This window comes from Manis pentadactyla, chromosome 9, assembly GCF_030020395.1.
Source record: "Manis pentadactyla isolate mManPen7 chromosome 9, mManPen7.hap1, whole genome shotgun sequence".
In the NCBI taxonomy this organism is placed as follows: Eukaryota; Metazoa; Chordata; class Mammalia; order Pholidota; family Manidae; genus Manis; species Manis pentadactyla.
Genome location: NC_080027.1, coordinates 18,361,820 through 18,382,029, shown reverse-complemented (window position 1 = coordinate 18,382,029; position 20,210 = coordinate 18,361,820). Strand labels below are relative to the sequence as shown.

Here is a 20,210-nt window from a genome sequence, read left to right as displayed (position 1 = left end):
TTATTAAAAACTAACAACATTCCATTAAATTCTGGCAAATTTTACACTTCTATGTGTATGTATCCTCATGTTCCACATGCATGAACCTCTGGTCATGGTCTTATTTGTGCCCTATTTTATGTGTTTTGCAGTAATGAAGTAGAAATAATGCATGTAAAAAAAGTCAATAAACAAGTATCCTCAATAAAGTTTGTGGCAAACAGGTCTCAAGGCATCTCAGCCATTGTTGTTCAGGTTATTACATTTTGAGATGTGATATTTCCTTTTTTCAGGACAGGAGACTTTTGACTAGGTAAGGATGTCACTTAAGGAACTTAATTTCATGGTGACCTTAATGAAACTAAGTTACTGTTTATTGTACAATGTCAAGATCACATTCCTAAAAAGAGTTTTGCATCCAAAACCACCTTTCTGAATGCACTCTTGACCTCCTTGTTCCGGAGGCTGTAGACCACAGGGTTCAGCATGGGGATGATCATAGCATAGAACACGGATGCCATCTTGTCTGTGTCCATGGAATGGCTGGAGCTGGGCTGTAAGTACATGAAGATGACTGTTCCATAGAAGATGGAGACAGCAAAGAAGTGAGAGGCACAGGTGGATAAAGCCTTTTGGTATCCTGCAGACGAGTGCATCTTTAGGATGGTGATAAATATGAATATGTAGGATATCAAGATAACTAGGAGAGCAAAGAAGATGTTGAAGCTGACTAAATAAAAAAGAACCAGCTCACTCACATGTCTATCTGAGCAAGAGAGAACCATGACTGCTGGAATATCACAGAAAAAGTGATGGACCACATTGGACACACAGAAGGAGAGGCTGAAGGTGTCTCCAATGTGGATGGAGGCGTTCAGGAAACCACAGACATAAGAGCCTGTGACCAGACGTGCACACACACCTGTGGTCATGGTGGTGGTGTAATGGAGGGGTTTGCACACTGCTGCATAGCGGTCATAGGCCATGGAGGCCAAGAGGTAATTTTCCACGGTGGCAAAAGCTACAAAAAAGAACATCTGGGCAGCACATGCACTGTAGGAGATGACCTTGTCCCCTGTAAGGAGCCCAGCCATGACCTTGGGAGTGACAGCTGAAGAGTAACAGAAGTCCACCAGAGACAGGTTACTGAGGAAGAAGTACATGGGGGTGTGGAGACGAGAGTCCAGCAAAGTTAGCACAATGATCCCCAAATTCCCAATCAGAGTGGTGAGGTAGATGAGCGTGAACATTACAAAGAGGGGGACCTGCAGTTCTGGGTCATCGGTGATTCCCAGCAGGATGAACTGTGTCACTTCTGTCCTGTTCTTCATCAGTGTTGAGAATCTCAAAATGCTCTGTGGCTATGAGAAGAGAGGGGCAGGGTGATGACAAAGAAATCTAAATTCAAAAGTGTACATGCATATATATTACTTCATTATGATGACATTTTGTATTTCAAGGTTCTCCAGATTAAAAAAAAAAGAGTTTAACGGTGATACTTAGTGCATTACTTACATACAGATGTGCATACTTTTGAATCTGTGTACCTTTATGTAGCATCTCCCCTGGATTTAAATTTTATAAATTTGTAAACTGAAATTTAGAAAATAAAATGATCTGATCAAGATGGCCTACCCGGAATGAATATATCTGCCAGTTCACTTTACCTAATCCTAGTAAGAGCATGTACCTGAATAGGGCTCCTCTGCCAAGAACTGCTTTAGATATTTTAGATGTATATTCTTCATAATCCCTCAAGAATATTATGAGTTTGATTTTTATTACATTCATTTAAATTCTGATGCAAGAAATGGCTACTTTTTAATATTTAAAAGAATATTAATTGGAACTCTGTGCTTTGGAACAACACTGGGTGGTTCCTACGTCCAACTCTCTTACTGTACTTGAATCCTATTGATTTTAACTCAGTTTGCAATTACTCACTATTTCCATCACTCCAAATTTAGTGATTACAGTTTCACAGCGCAGTACCTGGGAGACACATTCATAGTAGTGGGTGGGATAACCGGAGCAGCAGGGGCATGTATATAACCAGCAAAGGCAATTCTGAGGAGAAGGCAAAGCATTAGGGACAGAGCTCAGTCTGTGGGATGAGGGTTACATGAGCCCTCATATGCTGCCTTGGAATCTTATGCCCTCAGCATATTTCTACCTTAAGTCCTGCCCTAACACCATGAACCTCATTTCTCCATCAACAAAACAAATACAGTAATGAGTCCTATTTCATACTATTATTATGAGAATGAAACAAGGTTGTGCGTAAAAAACAATGAAATGTTGGTGTTTAGCACAGTCTGATGAGGGCTAGCTATAATATCATTCTCAGGATGAGATGACTGTCTTTATGCTGACTTGGGAAAAATGGGTGGCAACCTGGAGGGCTTCAGGTGTGTGTGAGTTTTGAAGTCCAGAAGTCTTCCTCTTCACGTTACTCTACCGCTAAGGCCATGGAGATTATGTGGGCAGACCCATATTTTTCAGTCTCATCAACCTGCTTTCGCATCATTCATACAATAGGCTGTTTCAGCAAATCCATGTGAGCCATTCTTTTGCTTGTTTTCTTCCTTGAAATCCATATTTTAACTTAGGTGAGTATCCCTTTCCAAAACTCATTATTTCTCTCATTCCTGCCATCTGAAAAGTCTATTTTCTTAAGCATTCACCATCAAATGTAATATATGCTAGTAATAATAAGGATGAAATTATAGGGAAAAATTTTAAATGCCATTTGGATCTGGTTAATTCATATTGGAAGCTTTTGTAGTTTAAATATAATTATAGTCTTTTGTTCTTTTTTGTTGTTTACGTGTTTTTGTCTATTTGTTAATTTTTTACCTCTAATGATAGACCAACATTTAGTGAACAAGATAAAATTACCACTTGATCAGGCCAAGAATCATCTGCATTATGCTTTGTTCATATCTTTGGGAAAGCAGGATGATATTTTCTAAGTATCAGTCAAGTCTTACTGATGGAAATTTTAACATTTGTATCCCAGTTTCACGCTAACATTTTAGGAAAACATTGAAAATGTCTATTTCTGTTCTTAAATAACTCAAAGTATAACTGCCCCCACTAATTTTCATGAATTACTTCTCACACACACACAAAGTGCTTGTGGAGTACAGGTTCTTACCTGTCTGCTGGGAGAGGAGAAAGAGTCAGTTCTAAAGGGCCTGAAGTCAGAATGTGAGCTGCAGAATGACGCGTAAATACCTCTAGAGAAGCTGTCGCTCAGGTAGTGGCCATAACGCTCTGAGGTGTCTAAGGCAGGCGACACGGAGGAAAGGAAATCAACATTCCGCAATTCCTGCACCTACCCTGCATTCTTCCTGCGACCTCACAAGGAGTCAGTTACCTTCTTTTATTTATAAAATAAAATAAAAGTATCTCACAAAATTCACAGAACTGTGTCTGTAAATAACAAGTAAGGGAAGGTCTTTGAAATATCTCTATCAGAGATGATCATTTTAAAGTCAATCAATGGAATTTGTACCTTGGGATGTTTTCCCTGACTATGGTTGTGGGTGCACAGCAAATCCTGGGGAAGGCCTCTGTGTGCTAACAAGTATTAATGCTCAATGAATGAATGATCACCAGCCTGCTTCAGCATGCAGACTGGTCCCTCTGCAATAATGTCATGTTGAGTAGTATTGGGATTTCAAAGGCTAATGGGGACATGGAGGGAATTATAGAGACATAGAACTCTGGTAATTTCCCCTGTGAAAGCATTTATAGCTCTGCATCCTGCTTTCCCAAGAAAAAGTTAAACAAACTGCCTGTGGGGATCATGATGATTATTTTCATTGTACACACTTGTTTTTGTATTAGTTGTTACTTCTCATTTTTGTCAAAGTATGAACTGATCATAAGTAATGGAATAGAGACCTCTGAGACCAGAGAGACAAAGATTACACTTTAAAAAAAAATTACAAAATTCACTAAAGAAACTACTGTATCCAAACAATCACACAGAAAAAAGTTGGTAAGGGTAAAGAATTAAACTTCTATGGTATCCACACTGTAATATTAAACTGTCCAGTTTTTACAAAAAGTTAGAGACTTGCAAAGAAACAAGAACATACAAAACAGGAAAAAAAATGAACAGAGCTTGAAGCACAAGAGTAATGAAAATTTCACTAGAAGGTTTTACCAGTGTCTTAAACTGGAGAGGAAAGAAATCAGTAAATTTGAAAGTTAAATCACTGTAAATAATTCATATTGTGGTGGGTTGTTATTGTATAGTATTGAACTCACTGAGGATCAACACTGAAGTATAAAAATTGTAAACTATATTAGCATACTAAATGTACATTATTTTTACTACCGAGAAATACTGTCATGTTTATATTCTATATGGAGATTAGAATCATTTCCATTAAATGTGTAATCAGTAAACGTGAACCAATTTTCCAAAACAACTCATACAGTTAACTTTTTATAATTACATTTTAATGCCTTTTGGGATTTACTTATATTTATGATTTTTATTATTTTTAGCATTCATTTTGTATGTATTATTTACCACTTAATTAGATAACATTTTTATGTGAAGATTATTAGGTGATTTGGATTATTCAATGATGAGGTGATTTCCAAGAAATTGTTGTGCCTCAGTGTGGGCCATATAAGCACTGAGTGAAAGTGTAGATAAATATAACTCAGAAAATCAGAAAATTGGCTATGTTTCCTGAAATGCTAGAAGGTTTATATATTTATTTGGGGGATATCCTAAAATACAAAGATTTAACATATTGTATGTAGTTACTCAAAGCTTAAATCATTTGCTCATTTAAAGAACATTTACAGAGAATCTACTTTGAAATCATTTTGCTACTGAGGATCATGTGAAGAGAACTGATAAACTCATTGCACTCACTGTGTTTACATAATATTTGGGTGAGATAGGTAATAAACAAGGAAGCAAATAATTATGCAGTAGGGAGTGTTGATAAAGACTGTGAAGAGTAATGCAGAGTGAGCATAGAGTATATATGGGGAAAAAAGGGTGACTATAAAATCGTCCGGGAAAGTAAACTATGATAGGGTAACATTTAAGGAGAGACTTGAATGGAGGGAAAGAACATTCCACTCAGGGAACAGCAAGTACAAAGGCCCTGAGGTGAGAACAAGCTTGGAGTTGTCTAGAAATGAAAGGAAATCAGAGTCAGTGAATTGGGGTTAGAGACTAGGGGAGTGAAAAAAAAAGTAAATGAAACAAAGTATGAATAAATGAGCAGCATTAAACTTTTTAGTGCATTTTCAAACAGAAAAAATGTATATTATGGATATTCTTAGCACGTATTTGAAACAATGTAAAAAGTTGGTAGTAAATTGGAAAATGCTCTTATTTTCCTCTGTTTTTTTTTGTATTCCTGCAATTTTATCACTTTGAAAATTGTAATGTGAACATGTTGGACTAAAAAATGACAGTCAAGACATATATATATATATATACTGCTTTATTAAACATGCAAAATTGATGTATTGCTCAATAAATTATGCAGATGAAGCACATGCTTTCATTTTGAATCATGTTACTTGGTTCTTTTATTAAGACCCTTACAAAAGGTATTCAATTAAGGAAATTAGATTATATTCTAATAACCCAACTAATTGTTCTAAATTATTTAATTAAAAACTATGCACACTTCATGTACCTCAAATTTCCCACTGTCATTAGTATGTGCCCACATGTCATCAAGGAGCACATGCATATGCTACTGTCCATGGAATTGTTTGTGTCTGTGATTAACATGTATGTTGCATTGGCATGTGGTAGAAAATATTCATGTGGAAAAACTGAACAAATGAAATGCATTAAAAAGTTTTTTTACAACAGGATCCAAAGCTTCTTTTGATTCCCCAGAGCTATGCTTTCCTAGATATTACATTTCTGGGCATGTTTCTTCTTTAATAGATAAGATATTTTTGGAGAGATAAGGTTATAATTTCCAGAACTAAATGCAGTAGGGGGTTAAATATGAATCGTTGCATGGGAACATTCTGAGAGAAATGAAAGAAGATTATTGCACAATCTACAACATTAAAATTCTCATTCTGGAGACAGTTCTGTTCTTCAACCACCTTCTTGAATGCACTCTTGACCTCACTGTTCTTGAGACTATAGACCACAAGGTTCATCATGGGAATGAGGCATAGTATAGAACACAGACGGTGTTTTGTCTGTGTCCATGGAATGACTAGAACTGGGCTATAAAGCCATGAAAATGAGAGTGCTTTAGAAAATAGAAACAGCAAGGTGGGGAAGCCCAGGTGGACATGGGTGGTAGTATAATGTAGGGTTTGTGCACTGCTGTGTACTGATCATAAGCTATTGATGCCAAGAAGAAATTTTCCACAGAATTAACACTACAAGAAAGACACCTAGGAGAACATGTATTACAGAAAATGACCGTGTCTCATGTAAGAACCCCAGACACCATCTTTGGAATGACTGTTGAGGGTTAACAAAAGGTCACCAGATATAGGTCTCTGAAGAAAAAGTACATGGGAGATTGAAAATAAGAGTCTAGCAACATTAACATGATAATCCCAGGTTCCCAGTCAGAGTGAGGATGAACATTATAAAGACAGGAACCTACAGTTCTAGGACATTGGTTAGTCCTAGAAGGGTGAATTCATTCACCTATTTTTATTTTTTATGGATCTGATTTGAGAATCATAATATCTTCTGCAGGAAAGGACAGCAAAGGAACACAGTGATTAATAAGGAAAATTTGTCCAGAAATTGAAAAGTAGAAGCACAATTTTAGTATGGTAATAATTTGTTCTTCAAAATTCTCCAGATCTACATCATGGACATGATGATACAATTTAGTGCATAACTTATCTACAGAATGATACACATTTTTAAAACTTTTGTGGTGAAGAACAGATCACTAACACCTAAGAAAGGAAATACTTACTTATAAATTTAACAAACTTTATCCAAGATGAATAGAAGAAAAGAAGAAAACTAGTAAAATCTGATGTACAAAATCAGACAACTAAATAAATGGAGAGGTATTCAGTGTTCATGGATAGGACAACAATATTGTCAAGATGTCAGTTTTTCCCAATTTCATACATAGATCCAATGCTGTCCCAATCAAAATCTCAGCAAGTTATTTTATTGATATTGATAAACTGATTCTAAACTTTATATGGATAGGTAAAAGATACAAAATAGCCAACACTCCACAAGTACCAGTGTATCCATTATAGCACATTCAAACACAATCTTACAAATACTGAGATGCTAAAGCCTCATATTTTATAGACATAACAAATTAGGCATTGGTGATATACCTGTGTGTAGGTTTTGTGTAATACTGAGTTCCTTGAGGGTCAAAATAGAAAACATCAATATTGTGCAATATATCAGTATATTGAGTGCTCATTAACTTTATGACTGAGACATATTGTCATGTTTACATTCATATGGACATTTAGAATAATTTCAGTTAGTTGTTTAATTAGTATGTAGGAAGAAATTTTCCAAATATAATCATATATTAAACCTTTAAATAATCTCACATTTAATGTCTTTTATGACTTAATAGCACTCATTTCCTGTGTCACTTGCCACTTAATGTGACATGATTTGGAAGTAAAAATTGCAAAATGGTTTAGATTGTCCAAGGCATCATTGTGTCCAAGAGTGGGGAATACACGCACTGAGTGAGAATGAGAGAAGTATTTTAGTAGAGGAGAAAATGAGCTATGCTTCTGAAAATGCCATAAAAGGGGATCTGGAAAGTTTATATAATGGATGATAAGTATTATCAATAGTTCAGAGATTCAACATATTAATACATGTGAGCTCAAAACCTACTTATTTTGCTCATTCATTTAAGAAATGAAACAGAAACTCATTTAGGTATTAAGGATCTTGCTGCAAAGAAAATAGGTAAAAGCCACTACCGTCATGCAGTTTAACTTGTAGTTGTTGGGGGAACAGATGATAAACAAGTGAACACATAAATATGCACTGGGTAAGGTTCAATAAGGGGTGAGAAGAATAACAGAGTGAAAGTACAGTGTGCATGGTGAGCAGAGAGCAACCATGGTAAGGGCTCCATGATAAGATAACACTTAAGCAGACTGAACTGATTACTTAAATTATTTTAAAAAAACACTAGCCGCATTTCATTACATATGGCCAATTCCCTGCTCCCATACATAAGCATCCACATGGGGCACATGCATGCACTTCCATTCCTGGACTCATTTGTGCCCCTGTTTTACATGTATGTTTACAGTGCATGTGGCAGAGGAAATGCATGTACCGATTAGTGAATAAATCAAATATCCTTAACAAGATTTTTAACAAGCAGGACACAAGATGTCTCATGATTCACTATCTCAATCAGGTATTATATTTCTGGACATAGCATTTCCTCTTTATCTAGACAACTGACTTTTGAAGAGGAAAGGATATCACTTCAAGAAATAACTTCATTATGGATCTTAAAATATAACTCAGTAAATGGAGAAGATCTGAGGGGAATGACACTAGATTAATGTGAATCCTATAATATTTAAATCACAAAGACAATTTAGCCTCCAAAAGAACTTTCTTGAATGCACTCCTGGCCTCCCTGTTCCTCAGACTATAGACCACAGGGCTCAGCATGGGGATGACCAGAGTATAGAACACAGATGCTGCTTTGTCTGTATCCATGGAATGGCTGGAACTGCGCTGTCAGTACATGAAAACAGTCATTCCATAGAAGACAGAGACGGCAGTGAAGTGAGAGGCACAGGTGGATAAAGCCTTCTGGTATCCTGCATCTTTAGGGTGGTGATAAATATGAGTATTAGGATATCAATACAACCAGGAGAGCAAAAAATATGGTGAAGCTGGCCACATAAATAAGAACCAACTCACTCACATGCCTATAAGAGCAAGACAGAGCCATGACTGCTGGAACATCACAGATAAAGTGATGGACCACATTGGACACACAGAAAGAGAGACGGAAAGTGCCCCCCACATGGATGGAGGCTTTCAGGAAACCACAGATGTAGCAGCCTTGGATCAGACATGCACACACACTTGTCATGGTGGTGGTGTAATGTAGGGGTTTGCACACTGCTGCATAGCGGTCATACGCCATAGATGCCAGGAAAAAATTTTCCACTGTGGCAAAAGCTGCAAAAAAGAACATCTGAGCAGCACAGCCACTGTAGGAGATGACGTTGTCTACTGCAAAGAACCCAGTCATGAGTGTGGGACTGGCAGCTTAGGGGTAACTTAAGTCCACCAGAGACAGGTTACTGAGGAAAAAATACATGGGGGTGTGGAGACGAGAGTCCATGAGGATCAACAGGATCATCCCCAGGTTTCCAACCACATTGATGAGGTAAATGAGAGTGAACATTATAAAGAGGGGGACCTGCAGTTCTGGGGCACTGGTTAGTCCGAGAAGGATGAACTGTGTCATTTCTGTCTGGTTGCCCATCAGTGTTATTTGGGAATCATGAGATGTCCTGTAGCAAAGTGTAAAAAAGAACAAGGGTGTTAATTGGTGTGAAGATTGCAGTGAAATTGAAATGTTTATATACCATGTGCATTATTTCCTTAGAGCAGTAATATATATTTCAAACTTCTCCATATCTAAAGCATGAGCTTAACCACAAAATACAGTACACTGATTATCTATAAGGTTATGAGCTGTCGAACTGGAAGGATCAGTATGCATCACCTCTCAAGCTTTTAAATTTATACATTTGTAAACAGAGATTTGGAAAATGTAGTTACTTTCCATGTCTGGAATGGCATTTCCCTGCCAACTCAGTTTTTGCTCTTGGTAAAAGCTTACACTGCCATGTCGCTCATGTGCCAGGATTGAAAATAATGAGTGAAATTCTGGGTGTTTAACCCTGCCTGATTAGTATGACCTGAAATGTTATTATTAGGATGGAATGATGATATCTATGTTGGTTGAGGAAAAGTAGGTGGCAACATGCAGAGTTTCACCGTGAATGAGTTTTGAAATCTTTTCGCTTCCTCTTTCATTTTGCCTTTTCTTACACCACGAGGCCCCGCAGACTTTTGTGCCCTCTAGTGACTTCAGCTCTGTCCTTGCTCCATGCATTCAAATTGCTGCTTTAGCTTTTCCATGTGGCTGAAGTTTTTTATTCCTCTCTTAATTTCTCTTCTGAAATCTACAGTTTAATTTGCCTTGAGTCTCCAATGCTTAACTCAGTCTTTGTTTCATCGCTACCATTCCCTATTTGAAGCACAGGTGAAAGTTCATAGTTTGTGGCTTTCCTGTATGTAGCCTGCAGATCTGTTTTTGTGGCAAATTGCATGTTGTGAAATAGTTATGTGAATCTGTTCTTATGTAGGAATAGGTTTAATTCTCTTTATTTCAACCTGCATCCTTTGGAGGGGCAGACATCTGATGCTGTTATTCCCTACCATCTTCCTCCTAAGCCTTTGGCAACTTCACGTTACAAGCCTGGTCCTTGAAGGCTTTGTGTTTGCCCACCTTAGCATATACAACCCCTCTAAGCCTATACTGTGTTCTACAACCAATGCTAAGCACGTCATATATAAATGTGTGTGGGGATGTGTAAGAGAGGTAGTATTCTATTCTCATTTTACCATTAAAGAATTGAGGATTTATGAAATTATGTACTGTCTACAATTAAACAGTGTGAGGAAGATTTAAGATTTAAAGCCATTTCTGAGCTGAACACTAAAACACTTCCAGGTCATAAAACTTTTAGAAGACAACATAGGCAAAAATCTCCTGAATAGAGCAACTTCTTCCTGAATGCATCGTTATTCATAAACATGATACAGAATAGTTCTCCAAAATAGTGGTGTTCAAACATTCCATCTGCTTCCCCATGTGTCTGCCCATTACAGGTAGGCTGAGACATACATTAGTTGTAGACAATGGACTGTAGAAAGAACTGAAGTATCATTTTTGGGTGGGCTAGAGCATGCACATTACTCTCCCATTATCTTTCTCCTGCCAAAAGGATTAAGGAATCTTCATGTTCCAAAGGTGCAGCTATACGGTGAAGTCTTCATCAGCCTGGACTGACTCTGTAGGGGAAGCTCTTCACTTAACCAGTTACCTGTGTGATGGGTGGACAAGTACTAGCCTAAGTGAGAATCTCTCTAGGAGCTGAATAATGGTATCAAAACACATCAGACTTTAATCCTTGGATTCTGTAAATATTAGCTCAGAGCACAATGGCCTTGCAGTTGTTATTAAGTTATTGGTAGCAAAACAGGAATCTTACCTGGATTTTTTGGTGGGCCCTAAATGGAATAATCAGTGTCCTTATAAGAGAGAGACAGGACAAATAGCAGATTAGGGTATTTCCAGGGCTTAGCCCAAAAACAATCAATCAAAAGTTCCCAGAATCAGATTTGTTAGAACTTGGGAAAATAGTCAAAGGTTTACAAATGAATGCTGCATCAGAAAAAATATTGCTTAAATGAGTACTTAAGGAAATGTTGTCAAACTACTGCCTGACTACCAGTAAAACTGCAGAAACTTCAGAGGCCACACATGAACAAAGAATAAAGTCTTTAAATATATTTTTGAAAACTCACTAAACAAGCAATTATAACAAACGACAAGCATAAGAAAAAGAAAAGCTTGGAAAGAGGGAAAAATCTGATTTCCATAGTTATCAACCTACAATATTCAAAGTGTCCAGTTTCTAACCAAAATTAAGGACTTGCAAAGAAACAATAAAATATATACAACTCATCATGGAAATAAAGAAATTGACAGAAACTCTCTCTGAGAATGCTCAGATATTATTATAAAACAAAGATTGCTTTTTTAAAATACACATAGTTTTTATTAAGGTATCATTGATATACACTCTTATGAAGGTTTCACATGAAAAACGTTATGGCTACTACTTTCACCCATATTATCAAGCCCCCCCACACCCCATATCACTCACTCTCCGTCAGTGTAGTAAGATACCACAGAGTCACTACTTGCCTTCTCTGTGCTGCACTGTCTTCCCCATGAACTCCACATACCGTGTGTGCCAATCATAATCACTCCTCACCCGCCCACCATGCCCTTCTCATTGGTAACCGCTAGTCCCTTCTTGGAGTCTGGGAGTCTGCTGCTATTTTGCTCCTTCAGTTTTGCTTTGTTGTTATACTCCACAAATGAGGGGAATCATTCCTGAACACATCCCTTCGGGCAAGGGAAACAAAAGCAAAAATGGACAAGTGGGACTACAGCAAACTAAAAAGCTTCTGTACAGCAAAGGACACCATCAGCAGAACAAAAAGGAATCCTACAGTATGGGAGAATACATTTGTAAATGACATATCCGACAAGGGGTTAACATTCAAAACATATAAAGAACTCACACATGTGTAAAACAAAGATTTTAAATAAACTATCTTATGTATTTTAAAAGGGTTAAAGGAATATTGAAAGGTAATGAAAGGAAACTAGTGAATGAATTTTTACCGAGTAGTGGGTATCAATGAAGAGAGAAAAAATTTGAAAGGGGCCAGGAGGCATTCCTGGATCTGAAAAGCACAATAAGTGAAACGAGAAATGAGAGGAATTCAAGAATTATTTGAACAGAGAGAACCAGTGAGCTTAATGATGACTCAGTTGAAGTAATCCAGTAAACTTCCTCAAACTGACAGATAGCAATAATGAAAAACCCACAGCTAACATCACACTCAATGTGAAAGACTGAAATCCTACTCTGAAAGATCAGATGCTAGACTATTATGCCTGCTTTCACCACTTTTATTCAAAGTTGAATTGGAAGTTCTACCTAGAACAATTACACAAGAATAAAAGAACTACAAGGCATATAAATTGGAAAGGAAGAGGAATAACCATGTTATTTTCAGATGGTATGATCCTACATATAGAAAACCCAAATAATGTACAAAAACTACTCCCTGATAAATTTATTCTCCAAACAAATATAAGTTGTTTTTGCATGCATTAACAATAAACAATCTAAGAAAGAAAATACAGAAAAAAATTCATTAATGCAGCACCCAACTGTTAAAATATATGGGAATAAATTCAACCAAGAAGTGAAAGAGTTGTACATTGAAATTACAAAACAAATTGGTGAAATTCAAGAAGGCCTAAATAAATGGAAAGACATTCTTTGCTAATGGATTGGGAGTCTTAATAATGTTTAATGGCAGTATTTTCCAAAATGATCTACATTTATAATATAATGTAATCCTTACCAAAATTCTAATGGCCTGTGTCCAGAAATGGGAAAGCTATTATTAAAAATTTATATGGAATTTCAACCAACCATCAATAGCCAAAACAATCTTGAGAAAGAAGAACAAGAGGACTCACAATTCTTGATTTCAGATGTAATGTAAACTATTCACAGTATATACAAAAGTCAAGTCAAAATGATCAATGACCTAAATATAAGACCGAAAAACATGAAACCATTAGAAAATGTGAGTAAAAATTTAGACCTTGGATTTGGCAATGGTTTTTAATAGCAGCAAAAGGAAAAATAGGGTAATTGGACTTCTTCAAAATTACAAACTTTTGTGTATCAAAGCACATTATCAAGAAGTGAAAATAAACAAATAGAATGGGAAAAAATATTTGCAAGTCATATTTCTGATAAGGACTTAATGTGTAGAATATATAAGGGACTCATGCACCTAAGTATGAGGGTGTGGGGACTACCGGGGGGAAAGTGAGGGAGATAAAAGGGTACAATAATTTGCAATCACAATATCATTTGGTTACGGGAACAGTAGAATAACATGGAGAATATAGTCAATGATTCTGTAACATCTTTCTACATTGATAATAACCACACTACAGGTGGTGAGGGTTTGATAACACGGGTAGCTCTTGAACCACTGCGTTGTATAATTGAAACCAACATAAGGTTGTATGTCAATGAAATTTCAATAAAAAATAATGAATTGTAAATTAACAAATCATGCTGAGGATGTGGATAAATTGGAACCCTTGTACATCGGTGGTAAGAAAGTAAAATTGGACAACTGCTATGGAAAATGGTTTGGTGGTCTTCAGAAGTTAAACAGAATTACTATATAAATAAGCCATTCTTCTCCTAGTGATATACCCAAAGAATGAATACAGGTCCTCCAGCAATACCTGTTCATGAATACAAGTATTCATGTTGCATTACTAACAATTGCCAAAAGGTGAAAACAATATAAATGTCAATCAGTTGAGAATGGATGAACAAAATATGGTATGTTTATACAATGGGATATCATTCATCCATAAAAAGAAATGAAGTATTGATACATGGTACAACACGGATGAGTCTCAAAAACATTATACTAGTTAAAAGAAGTCAGACATCAAAGGTCATATGTGATTCTATTTACATATATCAAGAATAGGTGAATCCTTAGAGACTGAAGGCAAATTTTTGGTTCCAGCAGCAGGCGATTTGGTACAGGATCCTCTTTGTGAGTGAAAAATGTCTTTTGGAATTAGACAGATGGCATGGTGGCACAACATTGTGAATGTACAAAATACTACTGAATTGTACATTGCTTACAAAGAATAGGCAAATAAGACACACATGTCCGAGAGATGGAGATTAAATTCTGCCTTAATTCTGATAAGTCAGTTCAAAAGTTTGGTTCAGACCTCTAGGAAGTTTCGCTTATTGTCTCCTCCAAATTGTGCTCCTGGAGCCAGTGTTGCTGGTACTCTACTCACATCCCCTTGGTACTCGTTTTTCCTGCTCAGACCAATGCTTATTACGAGTGAAAGAACAAAAAATGTCTGAAGCTTTTAGGCTGAAGGCTTATTTTACTGCAACTATATGCTTAGCCATTGTTGGAGCCATTTAATTTATCTAGTGGCAGCCATCATTAACTGTTGGAAAAAGTAGACCAAAAGTACCCCAGATTTCTCATCTTTCAGGTGGTACAACTCTGTCATGTTTCAGACATTGTTTCTAGGAAAATTGAGCCTTTATTGTCCACATACATATCCTACTTATAATGAAATCATGTACTGGCTTCCTCCCCTTCCTTGTCCCACTTTCTCACCACCCTACTTTTAACTTGCAGATTAACTACTCCAACTCAAATCTCTAACTCTGGAGGTCTGCTTTGGGGGATCCTCATCTAATATGTACCCTGAGATCATAGGAGTCTCCTTTACATAGCTAGAGTGGATCCTGCCCTATTATTCTCACCAAGCAAAGAGAAGAGGACAGAATGACCATGCTGCAGATAAGCAACACCATAAAAAAGAGGAAAGTAGAACAAAACAAACTCTATTCCTTCTTCTAAATTTCACAATCTAATATATTGCTTCTCTACCCTCTTGTGGAAACACTCACTCTACTTGATTTTGTATGTATGATAACATCTTGATTTATTATCGCTCTTAAAATGCAGTTTGTCTGGGTATAGAAATCTGGAATCACAGTTATTTTCCCTCAGTCTTTTGAAGATAATTGTCTACTGCCTGCTGTCTTTTATTATTTTTTTCTGATGAGAAGTCTGATGCAAGCCTGATTATTATTACTTTGTTTCTTTCTCTCACATTGTAAAAAAATTTGTTATTGTCCCTGCTTTTCCACTTGCACAATAAGATGATCCAATTAAAAATTAAATGTGTTTCTCAGAAATAAGTGCAGTTATTCAAAGATGGGTGTAAGTAACTATCTTCAAGTACCATATTTTGGAATTATTTCTTATTTGCAAACTATTTTGTCCTATTATTCTCTTGTGGATTTCATACAATAGTATGTTGGAGTTTCTTAATCTATTCTACTTTTTTCTGAAATGGTCTTGATTTTTCTCTTTGTTCTATGAGTTGTATTTTGAATAGTTTTATGTTGTAACTTCTGTATGCTAAATCTGAATTCAATTTTGTCTCATCTAATATTTCTCCAACTCTTTAAATGATTGATAAAATTCTTTTATAGTATATATTAATTTACTCTATTAGAATTTATTTACATTTGTTATGTTTTCTATTTTATTTTTGTATAACATATATTTCATATATACCTTTTCAGAGCAATTTCAAGTTCATAGCAAAGTGAAAAGGAAGTTACTCAAATTTCCTATATATCCCTGCCCCTATACATGTATAGCCTATGCCATTACCAACACCCCTACCAAGGTGGTACATTTACAGTTGATGCACTTACACTGATACATCATAATCAGCCAGGTCCACAGTTACCTCAGTGCTCGCTCAGTTTTGTACATTTGATGGGTTTGGACAAATGTACAGTGAATTGAATCCACCATTAGAGAATCACACAAAGCATTTTCACTGCCCTAAAAATCCTCTGTGCTCCACCTATTCCACCCTCCTTTCTCTCAGTCTTCGGCAACTACTAAGCTTTTTAGCATCTCTATAGTTTTACACTTTACAGAATGACACATAGTTGGAATTATACATTATGTAATCTTTGCATATTGTTTTATTTTTCATGTAGTGTTATGCATTTAAGTTTCCACCATGTTTTTTTTCATGGCTTGATAGCTCATTGCTATTTAATATTTAACAATGTTCCATTTTCTGGATGTACCACAGTTTATTAATCCATTCACCTACTGAATAACCCCTCAGTTGTTTCCAAGATTTAGCTATTATGAATAAAGCACCTATCAATTTCCACATGCAGATTTCTGAGTGGACATAAGTTTTCAACTCCTTTGGGTAAATATCAAGGAGCAATTGTAGGATCTTATGGTGAACGTATGTTTGCTTTTGTAAGAAAATACTGAACTGTCTTCCAAAGTAGCTGTACCATTTTGCACTCCCAAAGGCAGTGGGTGAGAGTTCCTGTTTCACCACATCCTCACTGGTAAAACTGGTATTATCAGAGTCTAGATTTTGGCCATTTTTATAGGTGTGTGGTATTATCTCATGATGTTTTTAAATTGAGGTATAATTGAAATACATCATTACACAAGTTTCAGGAAAAAGTAAATATTGTGTTATACTATATTGTCTCACAAGTACCAGTATGAGAATATTAGCATAGTCAAGCACAATCTTAACAGATACTGAGATATTGAAGCCTCCTATTATATAGAGATACTAAATTAGAAAAGGGAACACATTTATGTGGGTAGGTTTTGGATAGTATAGAGTTCCCTGAGGGTTAAAATTAAAACCACAAAGATCATGCATTTTACTATCATAATAAATGTACATTCTCTTTATTATTGATAGATATTATCATGTTTACATTCTATATAGATAAGTAGAATCATTTCAGTTAATTTTATTTCATATGTATGAAGTAATTTCAAATATAATCTGATACTAAACTTTAAATATAATCTCATCTTTAATGTCTTTTTATGATTTGCTAAATAGTTATGATGTGTTATTTGCCACTTAATGAGACATCATTTCAGGTAAAAATGCTGAGATTCTTTCAGAGAACTCAGCTGATTATAGAATCCAGGAAATCATTGTCAGACTGCAAGCAGGCAGTAAGTGTGTGAATAAAAAATTTTCAACAAAGCAGAAATAGAAGGGCATTTTATGTGTATTAAGAGGGTTTATATTATAGATGATACACTCTAATTGCCAATGGTTTAAGGATTCAACAAATGACACAGTTAGACTAGAATCTTAATTTTTTTATTTGAACCATTCATTTAACCAGATATCTATTGAGAATCTACTCTGAAACATACTCATTTAGGCACTGAGGATCTGTTGTAAACAAAACAGAAAACCCAGGGCTTTCATGTGGTTTAAAATTCTGGATGGGGGAGAGAGATAATAAAGAAGTGAACAAATAAATATACAGTATGTGACTTGATCATAAGGACTATGAAGAGTAACACAGAGTGAAAAATGTTGTACACGATAAGTACAGGATTACTATTTATAAAGGTGGTCAAGAAGGAAATCTAAAATAGAGTAACATTGAAGCAATGACCTTAGTAGAAGTAGGGAGCATTCTATACAGGGAACAGCAAGCACTAATGTCCTGAGGCAGGAACATATTTGGAGTTGTCAGATTCTAAAGAAATAGGAAGACAGTCAGTGTGGATGAAGTAGGGTGAAAGAGTGTGGGATAAAAAAAAATAATTTAAATTGACAAAAACAAACATGCTACCAGCATTAACAATTTCAAAGCATTTCCAGAAGCAAAATGTACAATATTGGTCTTCAGTGAATGTTTTAACAGTGTGAAAGTTGGTAGTAATATCTAAAGAAATAGAAAAATACTTTTATTTTTCTTCCATTATTCTTATCCTCTAGCCATTTTAACCTTTTAAAAATTGTAATGTGAGCATGTTAGTTCTATAAAATGACTAAGCAAAGAAGGTTTTATTCATTTAAGATGCTGTAATGTATCTTTCAATAAAATGTGAAAACACATGCTCTCATTATAATTATCATTTATAATTTTCTTTGCAAAAGTAGGTCTCTTAGAACAGCAATAAGCAAAAGAAGTAAAAATAAATTAAACACAAATTTCTATTCTAATTCATGGATTAAATATTTAAATTATTATTATTAAAAACTAACAACATTCCATTTAATCTGGCAAATATTCCACTTCTACATGTATGTATCCTCATGTTCCACATGTACGAACCTCTGCTGATGGTCTTAATTGTTCCCTATTTTATGTGTATTTGAATTGATGAGGTAGAAACAATGCATGTAGAATAAGTGAATAAACAAGTATCCTCAATAAAGTGTGTGACAAACAGCCCTCAGGCATCTCAGCCATTCTTGTTTGGGTTATTACATTTTGGGATGCGATATTTCCTTTTTTCAGGACAAGAGACTTTTGAATAGGTAAGGATGTCACTTAAGGAACTTAGTTTCATGGTGGCTTTAATGAAACTAGGTTACCGTTTATTGTACAACATTAAAATCACAATCCTAAAGACAATTTTCCATCCAAAACCACCTTCCTGAATGCACTCTTGACCTCCTTGTTCCGGAGGCTGTAGACCACAGGGTTCAGCATGGGGATGATCATAGCATAGAACACGGATGCCACCTTGTCTGTGTCCATGGAATGTCTGGAGCTGGGCTGTAAGTACATGAAGATAATAGTTCCATAGAAGATGGAGACGGCAATGGAGTGAGAGGCACAAGTCGTTAAAGCCTTCTGGTATCCTGCAGACAAGTGCATCTTTAGGATGTTGATAAATATGAGTATATAGGATACGATGATTACCAGGACAGCCAATAATGTGTTGAAGCTCGCTACATAAAAAAGAACTAACTCAGTCACGTGTCTATTTGAACAAGACAGAGCCATGACTGCTGGAACATCACAGAAGAAGTGATGGACCACATTGGTCACACAGAAAGAGAGATGGAAAGTGCCCCCCACATGGATGGAGGCATTCAGGAAGCCACAGATGTAGCAGCCTAGGATCAGATGTGCACACACAGTTGTCGTCATGGTGGTGGTGTAATGTAGGGGTCTGCACACTGCTGCACAGCGGTCATAGGCCATTGCGGCTAAAAGGAAATTCTCCACAGTGGCAAATACTGCAAAAAAGAACATCTGAGCAGCACATGCATTGTAGGAGATGACGTTGTCTACTGTAAGGAACCCAGCCATGACTGTGGGAGTGACAGCTGTAGAGTAGCCTAAGTCCACCAGAGACAGGTTAATGAGGAAAAAATACATGGGAGTGTGGAGATGAGAATCCATGAGAATCAACAGGATCATCCCCAGGTTTCCAACCACATTGATGAGGTAAATGAGGGTGAACATTATAAAGAGGGGAACCTGCAGTTCTGGGGCACTGGTTAGTCCGAGAAGAATGAACTGTGTCATTTCTGTCTGGTTGCCCATCAGTGTTATTTGGGAATCATGAGATGTCCTGTAGCAAAGTGTAAAAAAGAACAAGGGTGTTAGTTGGAATGAAGATCGCAGTGAAACTGAAATGTGGTCATCATTTCCTTCTAGCAGTAATACATATTTCAAAATTCTCCATATCTAAAGCATTAGCTTAACCACAAAATTTAGTACACTGATTATCTATGGAGTTATGAGGTGTCAAATTGGAAGGATCATTATGCACCATCTCCCAAGCTTTTAAATTTTAAACATTTGTAAACAGAGATTTGGAAATTTTAATCACTTGTCTGTGTCTGGAATGCCACATCCTAGCCGACTCAGTTTTTGCTCTTGGTAAAAGCTTACACTACCGTGTTTGTCACCTGCCAGGATGCCTCTGGAGGCTTTACACATATATC

At 36.2% G+C, this 20,210-nt stretch overlaps 2 protein-coding genes and 1 pseudogene across 2 annotated transcripts; all 3 read right to left on the bottom strand.

Moving 5' to 3' along the window:
- Positions 1-371: 371 nt before the first annotated feature.
- On the bottom strand, positions 372-1,310 carry LOC118909681 (olfactory receptor 5B3-like). The gene has a single exon (XM_036880401.2). It carries the CDS (start codon positions 1,308-1,310, stop codon positions 372-374), a length of 939 nt encoding a protein of 312 aa, XP_036736296.2.
- A 7,238-nt stretch (positions 1,311-8,548) lies between these two features.
- Positions 8,549-9,467, bottom strand: LOC118909678 (olfactory receptor 5B2-like; annotated as a pseudogene).
- A 9,400-nt stretch (positions 9,468-18,867) lies between these two features.
- Positions 18,868-19,809, bottom strand: LOC118909682 (olfactory receptor 5B3-like). Its single transcript, XM_036880403.2, has one exon. It carries the CDS (start codon positions 19,804-19,806, stop codon positions 18,868-18,870), a length of 939 nt encoding a protein of 312 aa, XP_036736298.2. The 5' UTR covers positions 19,807-19,809.
- Positions 19,810-20,210: the final 401 nt, after the last annotated feature.